The 26960-nt window shown below is 44.0% G+C and overlaps 1 protein-coding gene across 1 annotated transcript in view; it reads right to left on the reverse strand.

Annotated features, from left to right (window-relative positions):
• LOC147663092 (beta-microseminoprotein-like) overlaps window positions 1-25919 on the reverse strand; it is a 129623-nt gene extending 103704 nt beyond the window's left edge. Inside the window, exons 1-2 of the mRNA XM_086950687.1 lie at window positions 25782-25919; window positions 20809-20902 (exon numbers count right to left, since the gene is read on the reverse strand). Of these exons, the coding sequence (XP_086806813.1) occupies window positions 20809-20902; window positions 25782-25784 (97 nt within the window). The 5' untranslated portion in view covers window positions 25785-25919. The remainder of the gene's footprint in view (window positions 1-20808; window positions 20903-25781) is intronic.
• Window positions 25920-26960: the final 1041 nt, after the last annotated feature.

The following is a 26960-nucleotide window of genomic DNA, read 5'->3' on the forward strand; positions in this document are numbered from 1 at the left end:
CTTCGCAACTGAATTTTATCAGCAGGTAAAGAGCACCTCAATGGGCGCAGTTTTTGCTCCAAACTTAGCGATTCTGTATATGGACCATCTGGAAACTTCTTGAATTCTCACCCATAATAAGCCATTTTTTGCAGGCATTTCCATGTGAAAGTGCTACATTGATGATATTTTTTTAATTTGGCATTCCACAGAAAGCAGCCTTACCCAGTTCCTTCATTGGCTTAATAACAACTGCCAGGGCCTCGAGTTTCACACTTACTCACAACAGATCATCCATAGCGTTCTTGGACCTCACCTTTTACCATGACAACAACAAACTTTTCACTAAGTTATACCGCAAACCCGCAGAAAGGAACACATTACTAAAATACAACAGCAATCACCCCGGGCACTCGGTGACTCACTTCCTTACTCACAATTCTTACAACTGAGGAGGAATTGTTACCAGAAGAAAGATTACTTTCAGGAGGCATCCATACTTTCATCTAAGCTACATGCTCGTGGCTACCCCAAGCGACTGATAAGGAATGTTCGCAAAAGAGCGTGGTACTGCCCACAGGAAGTACTACTCACCCCAAAACCCAAGCAGACCAGAAACGCATGGTATGTGTTACCACCTTTTCACCAGTATCAAATGCCCTACGTAAATCTATCCTAAAACATTGGTCTGTACTTAAAGTAGGTACTTTGACCATTGACCGCCCTTTGTTTGCTTTTAAAAAAAGCCGCAATATAAAAGACCATCTGGTCAGGGCAGCTCTCCCCATTACCAAATCACCACCCACTTTGACTGACCTTTGGGGTTTTACTCCTTTGATGGGACATAAAAAGTGTGGTAATTGTAGTGTGTGTGAGTTTGTCATTGAGGAACAAGATTTTACCTTCAATGATGTACATATCAAGTCAAATAGCTTCATAAATTGTAATTCTTGCAATGTAATTTATGTGATACAATGTCCATGCAAGAAAATTTACATATGTCAAACAACCCAGAAAGCACAAACCAGGATATGCCAACACTGAAGCCGTGTCCGCTGCAAAACGCCGAACGCACCCCTGGTTGAACATTTCTCAAATCATGGACATGATGAGAATGACATCAAATGGACAATCATTAACCAGATCAAACCACCCCCAAGGGGAGCTGATATTGCGAGGCTATTGAACAAAGAGGAGCTAAAGTGGATTCTGCGCACTCAGAGTATGAAAAATGGCCTCAACAGGACCGAGGACTGGACTACCCTTTTGTAAAACCACGAAAAACCATAAATGGTGCCTTCCTGGACAATGTTTAATTGGTATTAATTGTCTCCATTGGGTTATGAAATCTGTTATTATGCACTAAGTTTCCTACTAGCTAGCAACCTCACTATAATTATTTTACATAATTCACTAATTACCAAGTTGTCGTAACTGTGTAGTCTTAAATTCTCTACTGTGATCCGCACCATTGCTAGCCTACGACTGGCAAAAACAAGTATCTTTGTGTTAACTTCATTGTCATGTGTGCGACCCACACCCAAGATGGCAGCTGACTTGCTACATAGGATTTCCCAATTCTAATACACTTCCAGTACCAGCCATGACTCCACTGTAGAAATCCCTTTGATTTACTATCCACTAGCCATCTACGTTGCGTTGTCCCCGCATGGTAATCCACACCTTCCCTACCACGACCCACACCCAAGTTGGCCCCTGACTTGCCACTACGGAACTTAACTTCCGTTACAAGCACACTTACTATTCCTTTTAGCCACGTGGGTTTATAGGCACTCTATTCCCCATGTCCTTTAGTCTATCCTTAACCACCGTACACAGGCTACTATGATCCGCAGAACGGCTGGATAATGGTATTTACAGATCCCTGCTGCCGATTCCTTCGTTACGCTGCACCATTCAAGTGCCCCCAGATCCCCCGCCCACTGGCGCGATCTGGCAATTGTCTAATTCAAGGTATGTGGTTGGTTCTGTATTCTGTGATACTAGGTTCGCCTCGCTATGGAAGTTGCTACATTCCCCGTTTTTTGCCTCCTCAGGTCCCCGGCAACCCGCCAGGACCCGTATTTCCTCATCAGGTATTATTCCTTCCTCTTGCCCTCCTATTCACCGATTGTTGGTTCCGTCCACCAATTTATAATCATTTTTAATTCCCCAGAACCCTGCCAACCTCAGGGACCGCTACAGTTATTTCACTCTGATTCACGGAATACCTTGTCAGTGTGCCTCACAATAATAGGTACATTTTGCCTGTTCGTTTTCACCGACCTACCAATATGTTTCTTTCACTTTGTGCAAATTCGGGTCGATTGCGAGGTTAGTACTTTGTCACCCCAGGCACCGCAAATTGTTCCCATGCATCACTGGTATCACTGTAAGCCCGTCGCAGTTATCACTTGTTTAATTCACCGTGACCTTGTGTCTCCTTATATTAGTTCTCGGCTTAGCCATCCGATCTCACTGCATCCTTCTTGTGTAATTCATTTTTCAACTGTGCATCCTTTGGTTAATGCGAGTCCAGCATGTTATGACCCCAGACACCGCATGGGTTCCTATGTACTACTGGTAGTGCCCAATGCCCCTGTGGCTAGATCACACACTATAACTCTCCCCCTTGCACACAGTGCATTCTCCCCATACTGGGCTGCTGCTCCCTGGCTCACTCACTTGCAAATAGCCACAGCCAGTTCCGACTCCCTCTCGCCCCCCACACAAGTGTGTACATCAAGTCAGTAATTTAATTTGGATTCTTTTTGGAATTTTTCCAATTCTCTCAGTTGAGTGTGGATATGAAAGTACGACTAAAAACATGCAACAATAATTCTCAAGTGTTAATTCTTCCATGTTTATTCTCTTCTTCTCCCTTTCTTTTTTTCCCCCCATTTCTTCAATAATGTTGGTTTGCATGCAATAGTGATATCTCAGGCCTACAGTAATTCATGCCCTGATGATGATCCCAGTTATCTATAGATAGGGATCGAAACGTCGTCGACCTCCGAAAACAGCGTACACACGAATAATTGCATCCTCAATGTGTTACATCTGTGGTTACTTACTTAGCTTGTCGCATTATGTATACCTATGAGCAAGCCTCCTTTCTGTTTCACCTGACTGTTTTATATTTTGTTTTTTCTCTTTTTTTGATTTATGTGTTTAAATTGTCACCTATCACCTTGTCACACCTTTGTGTATTGTTTTGGATACAGGACTGTATCCGACTGGATATTGCAACTGTCCTCGGACAGATAACTTATTTATTTGAATTAAAATTGTCTATCCGGCTGGGTAGACTATATTGAATCCAGTGTGTTCTATATTCATTCTCAAATTTTTTTGTTTTAACAAGGACCACTGTTTAATATAAAAAAAAACAGGATCGTATGACAGTCTTCACACTCCTGCTCCAAGTGATGACAATGTGGAAGGTAGTAGTAATAGAGTAAATCTTAGGAATGAAAATGGGGGTGGCGTGGCTTGTCGCACGGAGGTGATGGCGGCGCTCCTGTGAGGCTCCGTGAGGTCCCGGGAGAAACTCCCTTCCCGTCGCGTCTTTTCCTGTTGTGGGACATTGGACGTTCAGCGGAATATGTCCTGGTGACTTTCAGCTGCTTCTGCCTTCCTGACTTGGACCCCTGACAGAGTCTTCCGATACCGTGAGTGAAGCGCGGAATGACGCCGGCGTGGCTGCCATTTTATGCGCTGCCGCTGGATGCGTCTTTTCTTTCCTTCATGCCGCGCTGAGTCCTTTTGATGCGGTAATGACTCCACGCAACTCTGCAGGCTCCAGGAGTTTTCCCCAAGTGCCACAGCTGTGCTTCTGAATAAAATACTCGCTAAGTGGGCTTCTCCCTGCTGCAAATGATTTTTTGTGCTGCAAGGTGCTTACTTCACCTCACACCAGCCTCGGGAGTCCATACACAGCTGTTTTCTGTTTTCCACATGACGTCCAGGATGCTTCTGGTGTTTTGACAAATACAACACCTTTTGCCTTTCTGCTTCATGTTTTATCCTATGAATGCTGCAGATTACATGTGGCTTCACTGCTTTTTGCAGCCATTATTTTCACCTTGTCAATGCCTGTTTATTGTATCTTCTCTGCTGACCTTTGGAATGCTTTGATCCTGGGAGTCCTGCTCATGGTTGCTCAACCTAAATGACTGATGTCTGTGATTTTGCTCTCCATTACCTATTACTGCACGAGCCTTATTATCCCATGAGATATGCTTGCCTTATCTTTTTTGTGATAGATCCATCACTTGCCTCTGTGATTGACCTGTCTGTCAGGCGCAAGTAAAACCCTTTTCAACGCATCCACCTTCTCAGCACTACATTTTATCCATGATACACTTGCGCTTTCTTCCTTAATTAAGGTATAGCCTCTCGGGGGTATGCGCTTCCCTTTTTGCGCATTTCAATTTCGTAGTTTGAGCGGCGACCTTTACCCTACGCCTTTTGAGCAGGTTTAACTCCATGTCGCATATACCACGTATGACTAAGGTTGCCATTGTTAAGAACTCTAAAGTTTTTTCTGCCTTGTCTAAATTAGAAGACTCCCTCGTTTCTTCTGGCTCGGACACAGTTATGGATCCTTCTCAACCCTCATCGAGGAAAACTACTACCAAGCGACTAAAGAAGGATCCCCCCTCGCCTTCCACCCAATCTGCACCAGTCTCCATGGAGTTACTGCTGGACGAGATTAGGTCCTTTCGTCCATTTCTGGAGGAAATTAGATCTCTACGTCCTTTTAAGGAGGAAACTAACGTTAAACTTCAAAATCTCACAGATAACTGGTCGCAGATGGAAACTAGGGTGGCCTCTGTCGAACGCTCTGTTGATTCTTTTCAGGAGACCTGCACCACAGTATCTCACTTAAACTCTCAGGTATCTGCTCTTCAACGACAGGTGGAGGAGTTGGAAAATAGGAACAGGCGGAATAACCTCCGTATTTACGGCCTGGCAGAAGGTCTCGAAGGCTCGGACTCACTTGCTTTCTTCAAATCATTTCTTCCCAAGCTCTTACGCCTTCCAGAAGGTACAAATCTTAATATCCAGCGTGCACACAGGTTGGGACGCCCGTCTACTTCAGCCTCCCCAGCACAGCGGCCCAGAAGTGTCATTCTCTATTTTTTGGAGAACACAGATCTTCTGATGGTCTTGTCAGCTGCCAAATCTGCTTCAAAACTGACATGGTCGGGCTCTTCCTTGTTCTTTGCTCAAGACTATGCAAAAGCCACGGCCAATCGACGAAGGGTTTTTCTAAGTTTAAGAGAGGATCTTCGTGCGATGGGAGCAAGATATGGCCTGTATCACCCTTGTTTGTTCAAGGTCACCTATAATAACACGACTACTACCTACGAAGATCCAGTTCGCCTCCAGAGTTTCATTAATGCACACAAGACGTCTGCCATAGATTCTTCTGGTCCTTCATCATCTGCTCCTAGATGAACTGTGTTTTGCTGACTCTTCTCCTGCTGTTGCATTTTACCTTTCTACTCTTTAAGGGGTCTCCCCATGATGTTGTTGCAATTTGTTTTTATTGCTATTTAGGAAGTTTTCAGCTGCAGTACTTTACCTTTTTGCATTATGTTGGTCATCAATGTTGTTAGTGTTGCTTGCTCCACTTCTCGTTATACTCTAACCCTCTGTTTCTCCTTCCTCATCCCCACAGGAATTTCTACCCATCTGATGATGTCTCCCTGGTTCCCCACCGAGTCGACCTCAGATGTGTCACATCGCCCGTGTGGATCCACCCCGCCTTCATCCTGTCTCGTCTTCTTTTTCCATAGGTATGTTCTTTTTTTGTTTTCTCCTTTGTATTCTCCAATTGTGTTGTGTTCTGTTTCCTACTTTTGTATACGATGTCTCTTGTGGATTACTGTTCACTTTACTCATTCTTAATGCTCTCTATTTTCTTTTCGTCCATCTCTTCCTTATCTCCCCTCTCTTACTTTTCATTGCATCTTTTTCTTCTTCTCTTAATTTGTTCTCGTTCATGGGTTTCTATTCGGGTCTCATTTGTTTTGAACTGATTGCATTTTTTATATGTTATGTCTTTGAATATAACTTCCTGGAATGTTAAGGGTATCAATTCTCCAATTAAGCGTCAACGTATTCTATCTCACCTAGCCAAATTAAATATGGATATTGCGTTTCTTCAGGAAACTCACCTTTCTGACATAGAATCTGCTAAGCTTAAGAGAGGTTGGGTGGGTGAAGATTTTTATTCACAAGGAGATGGTAAACGCAATGGTGTTGCAATTCTCTGTCGTAGGTCTCTCCCTTTTACAGTTATTTCCCAATAATCTGATACTAATGGCAGATGGACGCATGTCAGACTATCGCTTAGAGGTGTTCCAATCTCTCTTCTTAATGTTTATGGTCCCACCAATGGTGAACTCCTTTTTTGGGCTGAGTTTTCTCAACGCATCACCCAATTCATGGATGACAACTTCATCCTTGCGGGGGATTGTAATCAACCCCTTGATCCTTTTATAGATAGGAAATCTGATGCCACCTATGTCCCCACTAAATCGCACAAACGTTTTACCCGAGCCATATCACATAAGCTTGTTGATTCTTGGCGACTTTGCAACCCAAATGTGCAGGAATTTACTTTTTACTCACCATGTCATCGTTCTCAATCACTGATTGACTACATTTTTGTTTCCCATGATCTAGCTCAAACGCTTAATGCAGCGGAAATTGGTCCGATTCTGCTCTCAGATCATGCCCCTGTTGTAGTCAGCCTTGATGTGCTCCCTAAAGTTGATGGGCCCAGGAGATGGCGTTTCAATAATACCCTCCTCTCAGATCCCAAATTTTCCACTTCCTTCACTGCCTTTTTCGATGAATTTTTTCTGCTTAATGATATTCCGCCCATTTCGAAGCATACTGTCTGGGACGCTTTCAAGGCAGCTGCGCGCGACTTCATTCTTAATTATGTCGCAAAGAAACGCAGGACTGCTCGCCACTTCACTAAAAATCTCCTTCTTGACATTAAGCGATTGGAACACGCCTATTTCACCTCTTATTCCAAAGATAGTCTGACAGCTTTGGTCGCTGCTAAGCTTAAGTTTAATGAAAAATCCACTGAAGATGCTTACTTATATTTACTTAAGTCAAGTGCTAAGTTCTATGGTGGTAGAAATAAAGCTGGGAAAATCCTTGCCAATTACCTGAAGGTTAAGCACAACAAGATGAATATTGAATCTGTTTATGATACCAATGCACACTTACAACACAAAGATGCCGACATCCTTACTACATTCTCCCGCTTTTATGAGACCTTATACACTTCTGAAACTCAACCCTCTCCACATTCTCTCACGCATTTTTCCCCAAATATTCTAACACCGGTACATTTCCCTCTTGATCTTTCCTCTTTGGAGACTGAAATTTCGCAGAAAGAATTGCTCACCGCGCTCCAGCTTTTAAAACTTAACAAAGCTCCTGGTCCGGACGGTTTTACCATTGAGTTTTACCTTCACTTCTCCAAGTTATTGATTCCAAAGCTGCATTCTCTTCTCCATTCCTTTGCTGAATTAGGTGCCTCTTCAGGGTCCTTTTCAGATGCACACACTTGTTTAATACCCAAACCCGGAAAAGATGTGCAATACTGCAAGAACTATAGACCCATCTCCCTTGTTAATATTGATTATAAAATCTTCGCCAAGTCATTGGCAATAAGGCTGGATCATTTGCTTCCTGACCTCTTAGGAGAAGAACAATCCGGCTTTGTTAAAGGTCGTTTCATCACTGACAACACCAGGCTTTTATTTAACATATTGTCAAAATCATCTCATCTCCAGCACTCCCTCGCGGCAATAGCCCTCGATGCTGAGAAGGTGTTTGATAGGGTTGAATGGCCTTATCTCTTCCACACTCTCGGATGGTTTGGGTTTGGCCCTAAATTTATTTCCCTGGTTTCATTGTTATATTATCACCCGCGAGCGGCAGTTTATGCTAATGGTCAAATCTCCCCTTATTTTGACCTTGGCAGAGGAGTTCGTCAAGGATGCCCCCTCTCACCTTTTCTTTTCAATCTTGCTTTAGAACCTTTCTTGTCTAGGCTACGCCAGAACCCTGACATTCATGGCTTTCAGACCACGGAATCCTCCATTAAACTTGCTGCTTATGCAGATGATATTTTACTCTTCCTCTCGAATCCTACGGTCTCCATTCCTGCTTTCTTGGAGGAAGTGCGGCATTATTCCTCAATTTCTGGTTATAGACTTAATAATGATAATTGTGAGATCCTTCCCCTGACAAAATTCACCTTTAAACCTGACTTTAGTGCTTCCAATTTTACCTGGAGCCCTTCCCACATTAAGTATTTAGGATTGCACATCACCCCTTCCATCCTTGACACTGTTTCGCTTTGCCTTACTAAGTGCACTCAGAAAATATCCGACCTCACAGCCAAGTGGCATCCTCTATACCTGTCTTGGTGGGGTCGTCTGGATACTATTAAGATGATGTTATCCCCCATTATTCTATACACAATCTCCAATATCCCTGTCTCTATCCCAGCTAAATTTTTAAAGAAAATTAATTCAATCCTGTCCTCCTTTTTTTGGCATAACAAACAACCCAGAATGTCCCTTACTAGGCTTATTCGCCCCGCTTCTGAAGGAGGAGTTAACTTTCCGGACTTCCAGACTTACCATAAGGCTTTTTTGTTATGTCAAGCTTCCTTTTGGTTACAGGAAACTGATTCCCCCTGCCCTTTGTGGACCAAGGTTGAGCGCCTTTTCCTCTCCCCTTTCTCCTTTGCTGAATATATCTCCTTTTCACGCAAACCATCCTCGATTCCTACTCTCCTTCATAAATTAACTGTCAAACTCCTCTTATCCTCTAATCCTCCCCCCGCGACTATTGCCGCTTTCCTTTCATCCACTATTTGGCATAATAAATATCTTTTAATCCGAGGTAAACTGGAAATCTTGGAGATCCAAGGGTTTGCTTTGGATATCGCAGCTCTTCTCACAATCCACCTTTCTGCCTTTCCACACCCTATGTTCCACCTTTCATCTACCCTCCTCTTTTGCTCCCAAATATCTTCTCCTCAAAACAGAGGTCTTGGAGGTTTATACAAGACTCTTGCAATTAACCCCTTCTCCGCCTTCATCTGAGCTTCCTCTCCAACTTCATTCTATCCTACAAGTTCTTCCCCGAGCCTCTGTTATTTACAAACACCTTCACGCACGTACTCTCCCCAGACTCAAATCCAAAGTAGAGGAACATTGGGAAAGTGATCTTTCCACGTCATGGCCAGTATCTTTGTGGGACAAGATTTGGACAAAAGTTCGTAAAACCTCTAGGGCGGCGGCCACAGACGCAATCTATATTTTTCATATATAACCGACTGCTTCAGACTTCTTCTATCCTCCACAAGCTTTTCCCTGCCACCCCAGATGTCTGTTGGTCCTGCTCCTTACCCAATGCCACTTTGTTTCATATGTTATTCCTCTGCAAAAATGTACATGCCTTTTGGTTACAGGTTTGGGCACAAATTAATGTTATTTTTCATACTTGTATTCCCTTCTCTCCTACCCATGTCTTTTTGGGAAGTCTTTCTCCTTGCTGGGACGAGACTGATCTTTATGTTCGTATTGTTGATTTACTATTGGCTGTTGCGTTTCAACAAATTACTATTAACTGGAAGTCTTCCTCTACCATTACTTTCAAAGCATGGTGGTATAATGTTTGTCACAATCACAGGCTTGATACTGCTTTTGTTTTTCCTGCCCAAATGGCATCTAAACGTGCAGATTTATGGCTTCCTGTTACAATGTATTTGAATAATTGTATAACTCGTTCATTTTGTCCACGACCTGCCCAACAGGAGGTTTCCAAACCCCCTTGATGCTCTTTTTCATTCCCCTTTCTTTGTTAACACATTTACTTGCATAACCTCATTTGCATTTACTTCTATTGTATAATTATTGCACACTTTTCTTTTTACTTTTTAATACCCATGATAAGTTTATTGTCGTTCCTTTAACTCTACATTGTATTTTGATTTTTCTTCCTCTGCTTTCCGTTCCCCCCTACCCCCCTCCCGTCTTCCCTCACAATTCATTTATTGTATTTTGCATTCATACTTTATATTATGAATAATAAAATTTATTGAAACTAAAAAAAAAAAAAAAAGGAATGCAAATGGTCTCAGAAATGATAATGGTAATACCAAGAGGTTGGTAAGAACACCCAGAATCCAGAGACCTCTAAGTAGCCTGCAAGAATTTGCAAGATGAGTTTTTTTAATTTATTGTTTACAATTAAAACTTATTTTTTCACATATTGACATTTGTAGCCAGCTTTTCGTGATAAAGAAGGGTGATATGTTGTGATCTACTACTGGAGATTAATATCACTTTAAGAAAGTGTGTTATTGTTCTGTAGTGATGGGACTGTTCATGGGGGTTCGGTCCACTGGCAGTAACTCACTGGCTGGAGGAGGGAGCATAATGCACTGAGAGCTGTATCATCTATTAAAGAATTCTGGAACGTTTGTGAGATTGGGAGTATCCTCATTGCAGCAATGAGGTTATGAAATTATTCAGGATCTATAAATGGGATCTCATAGGCATCTCCACAATAGTCAATACTCTGGATGCGTGGGGTTGAAATCCTTCGAAACACTGCAGCGCAACCACAAATAATAGACACCTCCCATTTCTACTTGCAATTATGACATGCCCTACAGTTGGAACCAATAGATTGGGCTTCGATTCTCATGAGTAGCCCGCTGGAGAGTGAAGAGATTGCTAATATAGTGGTTTCCCCCATATATCGACCATATTGAACAGCGAGCTTGACACCCTGGTGAAACTTAGGGCAACCTAGTAGAGAGACTTGTGCCCCATGGAAGATGTGGGAGGTGGACCTCATGCAGCCCGAGAAGTAGCGATTGAGCCCAAGCTCAGACTATTCCAGCTAAAAATCCTATAAAGGACCTACTACAATGGAAGCCATTCATACGAAAGTGGCATGATTTCAGGCCCATATTGCTTGTGATGTGAGGTGGGGAGGGCACATTTCTACATACCCTTTGGGAATGTCTCGTGATTTCTTGGTACTGGGCCGCCATTTTGAGGGAACAAGAAACAATCCTAGATGTGGACTCCCTCAACGCTGCTCTGTAAATTAGGCTTCATGCTGGCAAAGGATATTGCTATGCATTAGGGCAGGCAAGAGCTGCCAACAAAACAACAATGGATTCCAGGCTAGGGCTCATATATGGAAGCAGAAAGGCCGGTTTACAGCTGTACGGGCTGCCTTAAGGAGTTTGATTTGATATGAGGTGGTTGGAGGTAATCTGGCGGTCTTGGATAGGAAACATGGATACCCAGCCGTGAAACTCTGACACCCTTCATCAATGAAGACAAACTCGATCCTATTTGTTGTCAGTCTGGATGGTAGAAGGGAAAAATTGGAAACAAGTTGGAGCAGGGCATGATGTGAGAGATACTCCTGTTGCCCGATAAATTTGATGTTACTGATTAAAATGCTGTACTACTGTGGTTGTCGATTATGTCACTTTTGTGGAAGCTGCAATAAAAAAATGTATTAAATAAATATTGGTTTGCTAGTTATCTTGCAACATGGTTTGTTATTTTATTTATTTTTAAACAAAACTAATTCATGTGGGAACATTTTGAGGTTCGGTTCTTTCTTCCTGTCTTTCATGTCCCTCTTTTCTTCTTAGATTCATCTCTCAGTTTCTATATCTAACCATTGTATTCTTTTCCTCCTTCCCAAGTAGTGAAATCCAGTCACAATGCTCTTCTTTAGAGAAGTCTTACACAAAGATATAAAGGTCCCGAAATGGCATAATATCTTCTATGATCCTTTTACACAAACATAATGATACCCATATAAGTGTGTGTACATAAACACACCCACAAGCCCACGCGCAAAAAGCAACCTAGAAGTACACATTTTATAGACCATAGACTGGTAAAAACCTTGGCTGGCAACAAGATGTTAATCTGCAACCTTGAAGCTCCCCATGTTACCACATTATGAACTTGGTGGTAATGCAGACCTCATAGTGAGTGGGGACTGGGTAGATTAAGATTCCAACAGCTACTACTAATATGGAACCAGACTGTGGCCAAGCCCCAGAGAATGATCCCCTCAGTGTCCTTGTGCAGTGTGCCGACATAACGACAGATGCAGCGGTGCTCGCACATGCAGGTTTGTTTGAATGTTGAGAGGAGGAGCAGCGTGCAAGGGCTATATGGGGCTCTGTTTTCCCTCTCCAACGCATGGTGTCGGAACCGATGTCTGAGTTCACTGAAAATGTATAATTCTATTTTGTTTGAGTAGTTTCTAGGCTGGTACTAAGTGTTGGCGGACAAACAGAGCTTATTTGGATCCTCACAATTTATCTTTTGGTAGAACTGTCAACCAGATGACTATAGGCAGAACTTTTTACTTCATAAATTGCTAAGAGATAAACCAAGACTACAAACTGCTTGCTGACTTTCTCAAGCTCTTTCTTTGAGATATGTAGATCTTTGTGTGTTGTGTGGGAATGTGAGATTTGGCATTTTATGTGTCTAATTACATGAATAATGCCTAACTCTATAGGCCACAATAACTTTTTATATAGTGCTTCAGACCACATTTCTCTTGATTCTAGGCTCTGTAAATAACAGGTGCTACTATTATCCCATGTAATGGGTTGATAGTAACCACTTTGATGTGGGTAATAGTAATGGTTGATCTCTGTTAATACTGCTTAATTTATTTAGCCCAGAAGACCTCGATTTGAAATTTGTGACTTGTAGCTCACTGCATGTTTCACCACTGAAGATGCAGGTCATGTTACAAACTGCATTTTTAACACACTTTATAATTGTTAGCAGTACCAAAGTCCATTTTAACAACCTTAGAATTATGAAATATTGAGTTCCAATACGGACTATGGGTAGTTGTTTGCATGTGGCAATTAAAGTCACTTTGTTACTTTATTGGAATTATAGCTTGTCAGCTATGATTAGAAATAGATCTCTTTAATAGCCACAATAAACAGCTGGGCTATTTTATATGAAATAAAAATTCTGTCACCTATATTATACAAGCAATACTCTTCTTTAAGCACATTAACACTCCAAGCATTTTTATGTTTTAAAACTAGCACCAGACATTACTCAATTATCTCTCAAGCATGTGCAGTGAGTGATTGCACCCACCTGAAAGGGGATTTCTAGGGGGCCATAGGAATCCCTTTCCCCTAGGGAGGCCTTCTATCAGGGGGTGCACTGACAGTGGCCACACCCTCATGCAAATGAGGGAACAACTTGGATGATGCTAATTGCTAAACAAAAATACCAAATGCAGATTATTATTCTCAACAAAAATGGACCAATATTTAACTGTTAAAATAAAAATGACAAAATAAAAAATGAAAGGACGGCATTTATCAGAATGTTTTGGGCCTTCTTTAAGGTATCCTTACTGAAGGCCTACAGCTGAGATAGGTTCTGTCATGCTTTTTCTGAGTGCTAAGTCTATCTTTGTTGTCACTTACTCAAGTGGGTAAGTAGCAGTGTACTTTACCAATTAGACCTGCTCTGCAGTATTAGGAGTCTTTATCAATGTTTAGCTTCTCTGAAGAGCTTTCATGAAAGCAAAACTTCATAATATCAGGAGATTGTCTCAGTAAAAATAGAACCATAGTAACTTCCTGAATAAAAAGATATTCCTTCACTAAAAGGTTATCCGTTTTTATTATATAAATAAAAAAGAAGCGAAAACTGAGAGTCCACAATTACCGCAATGCTGTGGGGCTGACAGAAGGTAACCTTCCCAAAGGCACACCTGTGATAACGTCTGTGATGCTTTAAGTAAGTGTTACCACTATGTGAATACCTATAGGAACAAACATTTGCAATGCAATTGTTCTCGAATTCATGCGAGTTTGAGCTATTGGCATTGTAAATGACAATGCCTTTTACTTATAATTTGGGTTTTAAAACGTAAATAATATATATTGTCATTTGCAATACTAATAGATTAAACTCTCGCACATGAGAGACCTATAGGATTGCAATAAAGGGCCTTCTTGACCGCTTGTGAGATTGTAAATATCAGAGGAAGAGACCGACCTGTGACGTCTTCAAAGTTGTGATAAATGGTGCAGTGAAGAAGATGGGTAAGTGTTGTGAATTACACAGACACAACATGTGAAGTGAGAGTTAGATCCGAGCAATAAACATTAACAAGGCGCTCCAACGCCTTTCACTCTGTGATTACCCTGTTGCGGCTCAGGAGGAAGAGCAGGAAGTTGGGTGGGCTACTTCCTGCCAACTCCATGATTTGAGTGTGCAGTGTGGCATTGCATAATGTCATTGCTATCTTTGGCCTAATAAAAAACACTCCAGCTGTAGTAGGGCCCTGGCTTCACCTCCTGGTGCAGGGCAGACTGTGCTTTATGGCAGGCATGGAGGGAGGGAGGGAGGGAGGGAGAGATGGTTTAGGCTGCAGCGCCGGCCTCGTAGAGTGCCCCTTCTATAACTAGCGAGCAAGAGGTGCTGGGGTGGTGATATTGGAATTGGTGGTGGTGGTACTGGTGGTAGTGGTGGTAGTGGTGGTGGAGGCATTGGTAGTATTGGTGGTGGTGGTATTAGTATTGGTGGTGGTATTGATGGTGGTATTGGTGGTGGTATTGGAATTGGTGGTGGTGGTACTGGTATTGGTGGTGGTGGTACTGGTATTGGTGGTGGTACTGGTATTGGTGGTTGTGGTATTGGTTGTGGCGGTACTTGTGGTGGTATTGGTGGTAGGGTATTGGTGATGTGTGGTAGTTTTGGTGGTGGTGGTGATGGTATTGATGGTGGTGGTATTGGTGGGGATGTTGGTATTGGTATTGGTATTGGTGGCGGTGGTATTGGTGGTGTTGGTGGAATTGGTGGTAGTGGTATTGGTGGTAGTGGTGGTGGTAGGGGTGGTGTTATTGGTGGTGGTGGTATTGATGTTGGTGGTATTGGTTGTGGTATCTGCTGTCTCGATTCAGCAAGTGGGTCCTCCTTACTCTAAGTCTATTCTTCTGGCCCGCAGTATGACTATCTGATGGAATACTTCTTTTCTCTATATATGCCCTCACAGTCCAGCCTCAATCCAAGCCAACACACCATCCTGAACCAACCTATTACTGCCCAATGTTAATCGACAGTCCTAGCGTAGACTCACTGAATACGCCCCCCCACAGTCACACCCGATCCTGTTCAGCCTAGACGTGCCTGTCCAGACAAGTTTGTATCCAGAACACCCAAGATTCAAGCCCGAATGGACCTCATCTCTACATCAGCGATAACATACACATCCATCTGCCCTCCATTTGTCCTCTCTATTCAACTATTCAAACAGTCCAGCCAACTGTTGACACCCACAACGTCCAGCATAAATCTGCAATACTTCAGTCTAACCTTGCTACCCGCATCCTAAGAGAATCAACCCCACCCTGTCATCTCCTCCCCCTACCAATACAACCTGAACAAGCCACTCAAACACAAAACCAGCCAACATTTATTTCAGGATCCATCCTTTTTTTTGTACAGCTCAAATCTGTAACTCCTCATCCAACATAATTATACCCTTAGTCTAATTGTAATCTACTGTATGTCTGGCCAAAATCTACCCCGAGCCAAGCAACAATTTCCTCTCAAACCATCGAGAATCAAACTCTTCCAGATGAGGATTCGTCTTTGATCCCCCCAACAGCTCTAAATCTATTTCTTACCAAAACCAGAATCTACATAGTGCAACATTAGTCTGACCAAATTAACCTGCATTAAAGTGAAAATCAAACATTTAAGTCCCTCTTCCCTCCCTGAACATACCCGATACAAAGGCTAAAATAACTCACATCTCAGTCCAACCAGACTCTAACTCAAGGAATCTGACTGAATCCAAATTCAAAATAAATACGCAACTTCAGATCACTCTTAATTGACCCAGACACTCATGTTTTAATAAATCTATTTACCAGTCTCAATCTGCCACCCTTAGTCCAGCTTCAGTTTACCCTCCCTCCTCTCCACTCTGAAAACACTGCCTCAGCAGAACCATCATGCTACCAAAGCCCACTGTGAATTTATCCACCCATTGGGGCCTAATCTACCCAACAGTGGAAGACGGGATGATAACCCCTAGAACAGTCAGTACAAACTCCTACCCTTACCCTCCAGCTCAACGTGATTCATCAACTTCATAACCAGCATGGATTACTCCAGCTACAGTCCAGCCTGAATCTAGTAGTGAAAAGTAAAGCTTGAATCTTCTCCACTTAAGAATCTTCTCTACCTCTTCCCTTAGAGAGAAGGAAAAAAAGTACTGCAAAACTCTAGTCAGCCACTACGCCCCCGCCTCAGTCTAGCATGCATCCACATCTGCCTACTAATCAGACAAATAGTTCCCTCCCTCCAGAGCCCCTAACTAACCTGCATTTACACTATTGAGATAAGTTTCAAGAGGCCACTTGATTTTCCACTAGTTTAGTGAAGTCATGCAATGCTTGAATTCATCCTCCTCTAGAAAAAAATTGACACCCACTGCCCACCATGAATCTACCTCAACAATTTTCATCACTATGTCTTTCCGACACACAAATTCATCCCACCACAGTCCACCATCCCTCCGTTATAAGTCAGAATAAGGCATCACTTACCCACAGACTAGCAAGAATCTGCCCACAATAGTGCAGGCTCCATCAGCCCTAAAGGCTAGTGTGAATCTAACGTCAATCTAGAATACCCTACTACTGAGCAGTGTTTCACAATCTATTTTGACCTGAATGAAACCCCCAAAAAGCAAGCCTTTACCCTCATAAGCCCTGATGTAGCTTTAACCGCCAGTGACCCCATCCCACCTAAAACTTAAAGGCAGTCAGATATACACTAATATTATCAACGGCCAACAATTCCACGCTCCGAAATGTATCCTCAGTGCAGCACAAATCAAACTGCCCAGAGGAAGGCTTGAACCTATCTCCTCCTAACCTTCTGTGGCTATACCATCCACCACAGGCAAACTACAACCCAGAGAAACATCCCAAATGTGTCAGTAGCCTGATTACGCATTTATTGACACAGCTAGCAACAATGGCCCTGCAAAGTTGTGGACCCCACACAAGACATTTCTTAACTTGGGATTACAGTTAAATTAAATTTCTAATGCCAGCTAGCTGGTGGAGATCAATCTGGAGCAATTAAGGTCCATGGCTTAATCATTCTTGAGGTTTTTTGCATCTGCCTAATATTCAGACTGTTTTTGGCTACAATAAGCTTCATTGTACGTTGCTTTGTATAGTTGGACCGGCCAGTTCGGTATGCATGTAAGTAAGGTTTAGATTACTCAAGTTAAAACTATCTAAAAGTTTTAAAACATGTTTATGTACAGGAATTTATATAGCGCAAATCACTGAGCGGTTTTTAAGCGCTTGCTTAGGGAACCCTTCCTGGTATTCCCCTGTGAGATAACCCCGGCAGGGTATCCGCAAGGTGAAAGCCAGGCATCCCGCCGCGAGGGGCCGTTGTGGAGATTAAGCAAGCTATTGCCCAGAGTCACAGAGTGTGAACCCGTGAATCGAGTAGGCACCGGAGTGAGAATTGTCGAGTCCATGGACATTTTTAGGACTCAAGACCCCGCCGAGCCGGGAATTGAACCCTGGTCCCGGGCTGACCTCTGCTTCCAGGTCTGCCTCCTCTAACCAGTGAGCCACACTTCTCCACATGAATTAACCTTTAGGTTAGCACAAACATATGCCCAGTTGTGTTTCAATTCACAGACTCCCTCAACAGAATGACTCAACCTGTTTATAAACGAGCTGTTCCCCACAAAGTTGACTGATATTGCAGTATAATTCTTGCTGACAGATTCCATTTTACTGATGACTGAAACAAATACATCAAAGAAGTGCAAACAAAACAGGCCACTGGCCTGAATCAACTCTATCCTGTCGTACCTAATGCCCACCAGTTCAGCTGAACATCAGCCCTCACTACCCAAACTAAACATATACCCAGAACAGGCTGAGTCTGATGCCTCGAACAGCCCGTCAGGAGCATGCATGACACGAAGCCTCATAGTCCACTCTGACAGCTCCGCAGGCCTCTGCATTGTCCCCTTGGTGGTCAACGCCGCCAGACATAAATCTATCCCCTGGCTTCACTGTGCCGAAGGGACTCAGTGACCCCCTCCCCAGTCTATCTGCAGAGACGCTGCCCAGTCCAGACAGTGGCTAAGCCCTACAGCCCAGTGTGAGATGCCTTTCTGCACCTCAACATTGCTCCAGCTTGAAGCTATACACCCCCAGATTGACAAGCACAGGTTCTTAGTGCCTAGACTCCTACTAGCAGCCAGTCTGTACAGAAGCCATGCTCTGCCTTACCGCTCAGTGTCTGACCCTGTGACCCAATGCCCACCTCACACTCCATGGGAGCCAGTTAGTGAACAGTAGCCCCATCCCTCTCACATCCCCTCTATACCCATCACCCTTCACTCAATGACTCCAATCCACCGCCTGCGACAGGTAACCCCCTTGACACTCCTCTGTGACATAGACCCCCATGCATGGTGACAGGTGACCCCTTGACTCCCCATGTGTGTCTCGCACCAAGGTCTGTGATACCCTCACCCAGTGACCCCATGCCTCATTAATGACATGTGATGCCCTAATAACCCCACATACCTCATTGCCTGTGACAGTGACCCCATTACTGATGACAGGTGACCCCATGACACCCGTGTATGCCCGCACCATAGTCCCTCACTGGGTCTGTGATACCCCAACCCAGTGACCACTCACCTCGTTAACGACATGTGATGCCCCAGTACCCCCCTAATCCCTCTGTGTCCATCACAGTGACCCCATTACTGATGACAGGTGACCCCTTGACACCCCATGTGTGCCCTATACCATAATCCCTCATTGGCTCTGTGATACCCTCACCCAGTGACCCCACGCCTTGTTAACGACATGTGATGCCCCAGTACGCACCACACCCCTCTGTGCCAATGACAATGACCCCATGACTGGTGACAGGTAACCCACTGACACCCCATGTGTGCCTCTCACCATAATCCCTCACAGGGTCACTGACACCCTCACAAAGGGACTCCAGGCCTCGTTGATGAAATGAGATACCCTATGTACCCCTCAACTTGTTAGACAGGTGACCTGGCACCCATGTACCCATCACTGGGAGCCCTCATCCCACTCTTTGCCCATCACTGCAACCTTTTTACTCACTCGATGACTCCTGCCTGGCCCTGTCGATCCTCCCGCTCTCACAGCCCTTGGTGCCCACTCCCCATCCGGGACCTCCCCCTCACCCACCTCTCTTCTGCGCCGCCATCTTCAGCCTGTCCTGAGGGTCTGCGCCTGCACGGAGGGACACTCCCACAATCACATGACCCTGAGGTGCAGACAGAGAACCCGGGCCGCTGCTTGTCAGCCCTGTGTCAGTACCCATGGAGGCCGCCATCTTGGAGTCAGTCAGTCAGGCAGCGAGGGCTTTGACATTGTCGGCTGTGCACAAAACCAGGTGCTGGGATTCCCCGCACTCTGTTGTTATCTTAGCGAGGGAGGCTCAATGAAATAGGGTGCGGTGGCTCCCAAACTTGCTACCGGTCATAGCTGTGAAGGCGCACTCTCCCGCTCGCCACCGTCCCAGTTTTATAAAGCACGCACTCGACCCCCAAGCAGGCTTTGCAGCGCTTTACATATGTAGCAGTTGTATTAAACAAGGGGAGAGGATGGGGAGTAGTCACTGGAAGGATATCTATTCTAACAAGCATTTGCAATGCAATAGGACTCGCATTTACGCGAGACCTATTGCATTACAAACTGTAGTCATCATGGACAACAGGAGGAAGGTCGGGGAGGCCTGGACAACAGGAGTGAGGCGGGAGAAGGCACAGACAACAGGAGTGTGGGCGGGTGAGGGGAGGAGGCACAGACAAGGGGAATGCAGGTGGGGGAAGAAGGGGGCGAGAAGGCACGGACAGTGGGAGGGAGGGGGGAGTAGAGAGGGCAGTACGATAAACTCATTAAAAAAAATAGTGCTCATAGTCTAAATAACATGTACCATGTAACACTCAAATTAAAGGGTCCAGTAGCCATGGGAGGATACAAATGATGACATGGCTGTGATAAGGAGGGACTAACAAGCCTATAAACGAATCTGACGGCAGCATTTACAAAAGTCAAAGACAGTTACAAGCCAATGAAAAATATGGGCAGGGCTTCCCTCACCTACTGAACTACAGCAGATCTTCACCAGAGCAGCGCTTGTGCGCTGACTCTAGGCTCGACCTAAAAATAAGGCCACCTATGCCATTCACAGCTCGTTTTCCTGCAGCGCCGGACCAGCAGACTGACTGCTCTCCATCAGTGGTGATACGCAGTGTGTTAATCCGTCCTGCTGGAAATGAAGAACCCATAAAATGGCATTGAACACGTCTGACATCCACTACTCTCAATGTCTTATGGGGATGACCCAAACACTTCTCTATGTTAAGCTGTCTCTAGCCAGCCTTAAAAAGCTACAATATTTGGCAGTCAAGCAAATATTTGATCTTACAACTGCAAGATGTAATTTCCAAGAAAGTGAACACGCAAAAGTTAAAATGAGGTTCTGAAAGCTGGCAGCATCTTCTTAAGGGTGTCCAGGTAGCATATTGCAAGATTGTGCTAAAGGGACAGCTTACCACAACTTTTGATTAATGTTTATGTTGGAAGTCCAACATTTTAAAACAAATATATATGTTAATTAGTAAGATAAGAAGTTTAGTTCCTACCTTTAACACCATACTGCACACCTTCACGATAGCAAGCTGCATCACATCCCAAATCTGAGATAATTAAAAGAAGAGAAAATCCCAAAAGGTATTTCTGAAAATGAAAAGTTAGATATTAATCAAAAATGTTAGGAAGAGGGGAATGATTGTTATACGTGGATCTTTCACTGTAGCTCCTGCATGAACACTCGCACCATGCTACACCCTACTGTACAGCTCACTAACATCCTGAGTCTGTGTGCCTGAAAACACTACAAATAAATGTAATGCAACAGCTTTTCTGGGATGAAAAAGTCCTTTGCATGATAATGGACGTGCAACGATCCCCCGAGTGCCCCAATTGTGCTGATGTCTGGATCCCTAATGCTGATTTTTGTTGCCATAGGCAAACATGGATTATGCACATGTGCCATGACATAAGCCTATCTCACATTTTTGTGCTGTCTTTTTGGACCGAGAGAGGCACCCAAAGCACTACCCTTATAGTGGTGGAAGGTCACTGCCTTCACCAGTAGTTTAGCAGCACAAATGCAGTGGGGGCAGCACAGTATTTAGTCATCTGTAGGAGTAAGCAGGTGTTTTTTAACCTGTCACTGAAGTGAGGCCTGCAGGCTCACTCATTCTAAAGTTCAGCTGCTGTGTGTTCAACTCATCCTTGACCTACTTCAGTTTGGTGTTAAGTGCTGCACAGCCCCTGCTGCCCTGCACACATCAAGGAAAGCAGGTTGTCTGATGACAAAAGGAGAACGTTTCATATTGTAATCTACTCTCTTTGGCATCAGACATCCTCTGATTCAATGTGGTGTGCTGCTGGAGACTCTGAAAGGTTACAGTTTGTGACACAGCACAGTCTCCAGCAACAGTTGCAGGCCGTGAAGATAAACAGGATGGGGCAAGAAGGGGGTGGACATGACAAACAACAGAATAGGGGAAATAAAATATATAAATAAAACCACTTGCCTTGCGCTTGCCGCATCGCCGGCAATGCAGTGAGTGCAAGGTAAGTGGTTGTATTTAATTATTTATTTATTTTCCCTATTCTGTTGTTTGTCACTTACACCCCTCACCCCCGCCCCACCCCACCACGCTTACCTGCATGTACTGCCACCGTGCAGTAATGACAGAGAAAGGCCTTGCAGTATTTCTGTGGCAGGCACAATTTTTGGCCACTGCAAACGCACCATGCATTTTAAGTTTTTTTGTTGCAAATTTAGCTTGCTTCGGCCTCAAAATTTGGCACCCAAACCTGCAAAATCATGGGGGGCATACAATACAGGGATAATGCAGTACTGTGCAGTGCTGCATGATAAATGTAAGTGCTGGGTGTATGTGTGCCTATGAGTGGTACAGTGCATGAAGGATACAGAGCTGTGCAGTGTGTGTATGGTGTATACATGCGCCTGGAGTATGTGTGCCTGTGAATGGTACAATACATAGAAGATTCTGGGTTCCATATTTGGAGACACTGGCCTCCATGGTGAAAAACGAGGAGAGGAGGTAGAGGAATCCCCCACACATATTTGTATATTGCTGCATTCCTGTAAGATGGGTGGCACACACACTGGAGAGGGAAGAGACAGACTTTCCCTGTAAACTTCAAAGGGTGCTTTTGATTCAGTGACAATTCACCAGGAAGGTGCCTGTGCTTGTATCAAGAAGGAATTGGGGATGACCTTTGATACACACATCACTGTGGCTGACATATAGGTGTGAACTATAGTCACTCCTGTGACCTGTAAGAGTGGGCTCTCAACTTTGGAGTCACAACAAGACATGCGACCTGATCAACACTGCCGGCTAGAGAAGTGAGGTCCCACTGTGGGGCGGTCCAGACACTTACCCTCCAAGTAGGATCCGCAAGGAACCTCCAGTCGCTTCGGTCACTCAGCTGTGTGTGAGGAACTCTGCACCTGCTGAGGACATCCCCCCTAATCCCCTTGCAGTGAATTCACCTGATTCAGCTGCTAATGCACCAGGTGCCCATGGATGGGGCACGCTCAGGGACTCTGGATGTAGACGTGTACGTGTGGGTGAGACTGATTTTAGGCAAGTCGGTCCATGGGAACTTGCTTGCTAGTTAGTGCTGCAGTGATTACTTTAAAATAGAGTCAGAGTGGTTTCTTGAGTCTCAAACAACTAGTGGAGCTTACCCTGGATGCTGCCTATAGTCAATTAGGCATAACCGTGGCTTTGGAGCAAGAATGGCTTGGAGCTACGAGGGAGTGGGACCCAGGGAACTGCCTAAAGAGACACTAGAGCCCGGCCTCAGAGGGGACTGTGTAATTGCTTATGAATGTTGTTAGGGAATATAAAATACGTCTTTTTATCACAAAAGTAAGTATTTAGCCAGACAATCATAATGCATTGCTGCTGCCCACATGTTGAGTTGTTAGCCCATGTACCCCCTTTCACCCCCCCCCACCTGACCCACAAGGGAGCGTTGAACTTCTTGGACTACGGTGTTCCTCAGATTCTAGTTATGCCATCGAATATCCAAGCTTTTTATTTGATTGAATGCTTTTAACTTGACTGTGTTTTTGCTGAAATTGTAACAGTTTATAATTAACCATACAATAAATAAGTATTACTTTGGTGCTGAAGGGGACGTGGCATAGTTGCTTGTGATCCATAGTAAGTTGGGGCACGGGACATCAGGAGTAAAAATCCTCAACTCCCACATGCCCTGTGGACCCATAAATGGGTTCCTGCATTGTATCACTGGCCATATTTATGGAATATAGGTGTTTGAATATAGAGAGCTTCGCAGAAGAGTTACTACATATATCAATGTGTCATTTAAATGCTCATATTAGACTTTTTATGACATAGTTAGCAATGTCAAACACACAAGGCCATGATTATCAAAATGTAATGCTGCACCGTGCTGTGCTGCGTTACAGGGAAAGGGCAGGAATGCACTCCATTTCTCACCATACAGCGCATTCCTTCCTTTTCCCAGCACTGGAGCGCAATGTGCTGCCTAGAGTCAGCACAGGAACTCTATCTTGCACTATGGGGCAAGCGTGCCTGCGTTGCAAGCAGGATTGCTTTTGTGCAAGAAAGAACACTTTTCTGTACAAAAACAATACCCTGAGGCCCTTTTCTCTATGTGTGCTTCAAAATGCATCACTCATAGAAGGAGGAAAAACGAAGAGAAATGAACATATTTCTCCTTCTTATGCCTCCTCTGGGAAAGCGTAGCATTTTGGCACATTCCCATACCTACTGGTAATGGTAATTCCGGGACTGCATCAAAATCCATGGGTGTTGCGTAGGGACACCCGCTTACCACCCATGGAACGTCTACCTGGGGCAAAGTAACGCAATGCGGCAATTAGCGCTGCATTGCGTTACTCTGGATTTATCAAGCCACTCAGGGCCACGGCAGGGGGCCTTGCATGGCTTGATACATTACATCTTAGGGGTTGCATCGCTTTTGCACCACGCAGCATGATAAATATGGCCCATACTGTTCTTATACACACAAAGTCACATGAACGTGGTGGTGGTTGTAGTATTGATGGAGCTGGGAGTGTAATTGATGGCAGTAGTAGTTGTGATGATGGTGATAGTGATGGTTATGGTAACCATGATGGTGATAGTAGTCGTGATACTGTAGATGGGAGTTTTGTTGGTAATAATGGTGGTGGTAGCAGTAGTAGCAGATAATGTTAGTCATGACGCTGGTGGTAGTGATGGTGGTGGTGATAGTGATGGTGGTGTGGCAATGGTGGTAGTGGTTGTGCAATGGAAGTAGTGGTGGTAAGCGTAATCATGGTAATGGTGCTGTTTGGTTGTAAGAGTAGTACTACTGGAGGTGCAGGTAATGATGAGGAAGGTATTACTTATGTACTGGCGATTGTGAGATAGTAATGGTTCCTAGACCAATGTGAGCTGAGGTGAAATGATAACAAAGACGTGTGGACAGAGGAGAAGCCTGAATTACAAACAAAAGACACGGGACATCTCATGGTGGGACAGCACCAGTCATTGCAGTAAACATGCCCCTCAGCAATGGGGCCCAGAGTTGGGTGGGCAACAACCATCACAGGAGAGCATTAGTTTGCCTCTTGGTGCCTGTCTCTTCTCCGAGTGAAAGCTGACACTAAGCATGCAAAACCCCATGTCTCTCGCTTGCTGACAACCTAGACAAATAATGGCTGGGTTAATGAGAAAATGCAACTGACTGTGAAGAAAACAGTAATAATGAAGGTGGCTACCCAGTCCCCTCCTCTCTGTGTGCTGTGAGCTGAAATACATTATGAATGGCATGCAAACTTAAGCCAGTTAGCTAAATCCGTCTCTAGTTAGACCTAGAAAAGGGCGTGTTTTGTAACCTACAAGTTTCATAACAAGGAATATTTTTGCTTCTCCTTCCAGCTAGTAGTAGCCTACTTTAAATGCCACTGAAATGGCTTATGAGTTTGTGACTGTGTCACCTCATTCTGGTTGTCTTTCTTATTTTTCTTAAATGGCTTTTCTCACTGCGCTTTTTAAAAAAAATACTCATGTATTCATTATATTCTACCACAGCTTATTAAGGCTATTAAGGAGAGGGCCTTTCCTATCAGATATCTGCATACACAAAACATTCCCAAGCAAAGTCATTGAAACGTAAGTACATTACAGAACACTTATGCCGAATGTGCAAACTGGGATGTTGTAAAAATGTGCACTAATGTGCTTCTTACTCCTTATTACCTAACTTAAGGATGCTTTATTTCGCTCCTTAATTGCAGCTGGAAATCCTATTTTGTCAATGCTTGAATTCTGCCTCTGTAGACAGAGAATAACCAATGATTTTCGCTGCCGCATTTAGGGGCACAAAAACAAAAACGAGTAACATAACATGCTGTTACTATATTTAACATGGATTATATTTAACATGGTACTAATAGAGCCTTAGTAAAATCTCATTAAGGTCACAGATCTACTTTTTAATTAGCGAGAAAAAAGATTTAAATGTGACTCACCATGATCGAGACAAACAGTTTCTTCCAGAGTTAGAACTGTTTTAGCCGAAGTGCTCCTCTGTTGCTTATGGGCAGTGGTTTATACAGGCTCGGCGTTTTTTAGCAATCCCTTGAGTTATGTAGCTAAAACAACACAAGATTGATGAGTGTTTGCGGGAAAAGCAGAAACTATGTGTTATTTGAGCTTTGCCAGCACTAATCTTTCCCCGTGGGATTTGTGGGTCTGCACACATGGACACGATCAACTGACGTAGTCTGGGGTTGTGAAACCAAATATGTGCTACAAGAGAAGAACTGAGATGAAGTGCTCTGGAAATCTAACAGAAGTATGTATGTGTTGCGCAAGACTTCTTCTCAGTTAAGTTCCCGAGAAACTAGTGTCTCTTGCTGCACATGATGGAGCAAGGATTCGCACGTAAAGCGCCTTGCTCACATTCAAGAACCTCGTCAAATGTATAATCATATTAATCCAACTGTTCGTCATTTATTTAGCATTTTCCCAAACACGCGGGTGTCCCCAAGAGGCTTGCCTGTGTGTCTTTTCCATACTAACGAAGCTTGCACTAAAGAAACGGCTGCTTCGCTGAAATTCAGTCTGCGCATGCGTCGGTCATACCCATGTGATGTGACGCACTCGCATTCTGGAGGGAATGTATTGCACATGCGCACTGTTGCAAACATGGCCGCTTGACTTTCACCACGCTCTGCGCTTGCTACAGCTGCTTCAGCCTATCTGTCTTTTCGCACTAAACAGTAATGCTATAGTTATTATAAAATAAGGGATGTTTAGAATTTCATCATGGTATACAGTGTGATCATTTTATATGTGATTTTAATTTGTTCTCGCTTACTTTTCATGTACCGCGTCTCTGGGGCTGGGAAAATCGGGAGCGGAGCCATACTTGAGGCTCTGCTGGGCACCATCACGTGACCAGGGAAAAGCTCTACTGCGCAGAAGCTGAAGCAAGCCAGCTGGCTCCTGAAGCACAATGCGCCTGAGAACTTCTCTGGGAAGACAGAATCTTACCTTGGACGATGCAACTCTGTTGCTACCTATTGTGAACTTTATTGTACTGCTGTATTCTATGCATGGGAACGTGAACCCAAGGGGCGGGTAGGAAAATATTAATATTTGGGATGAGAAAGTTGAATTCTAGGAGGTGGTAATGACCGCACCAC

This window comes from Lissotriton vulgaris, unplaced genomic scaffold (assembly GCF_964263255.1).
Source record: "Lissotriton vulgaris unplaced genomic scaffold, aLisVul1.2 SCAFFOLD_783, whole genome shotgun sequence".
NCBI lineage: Eukaryota > Metazoa > Chordata > Amphibia > Caudata > Salamandridae > Lissotriton > Lissotriton vulgaris.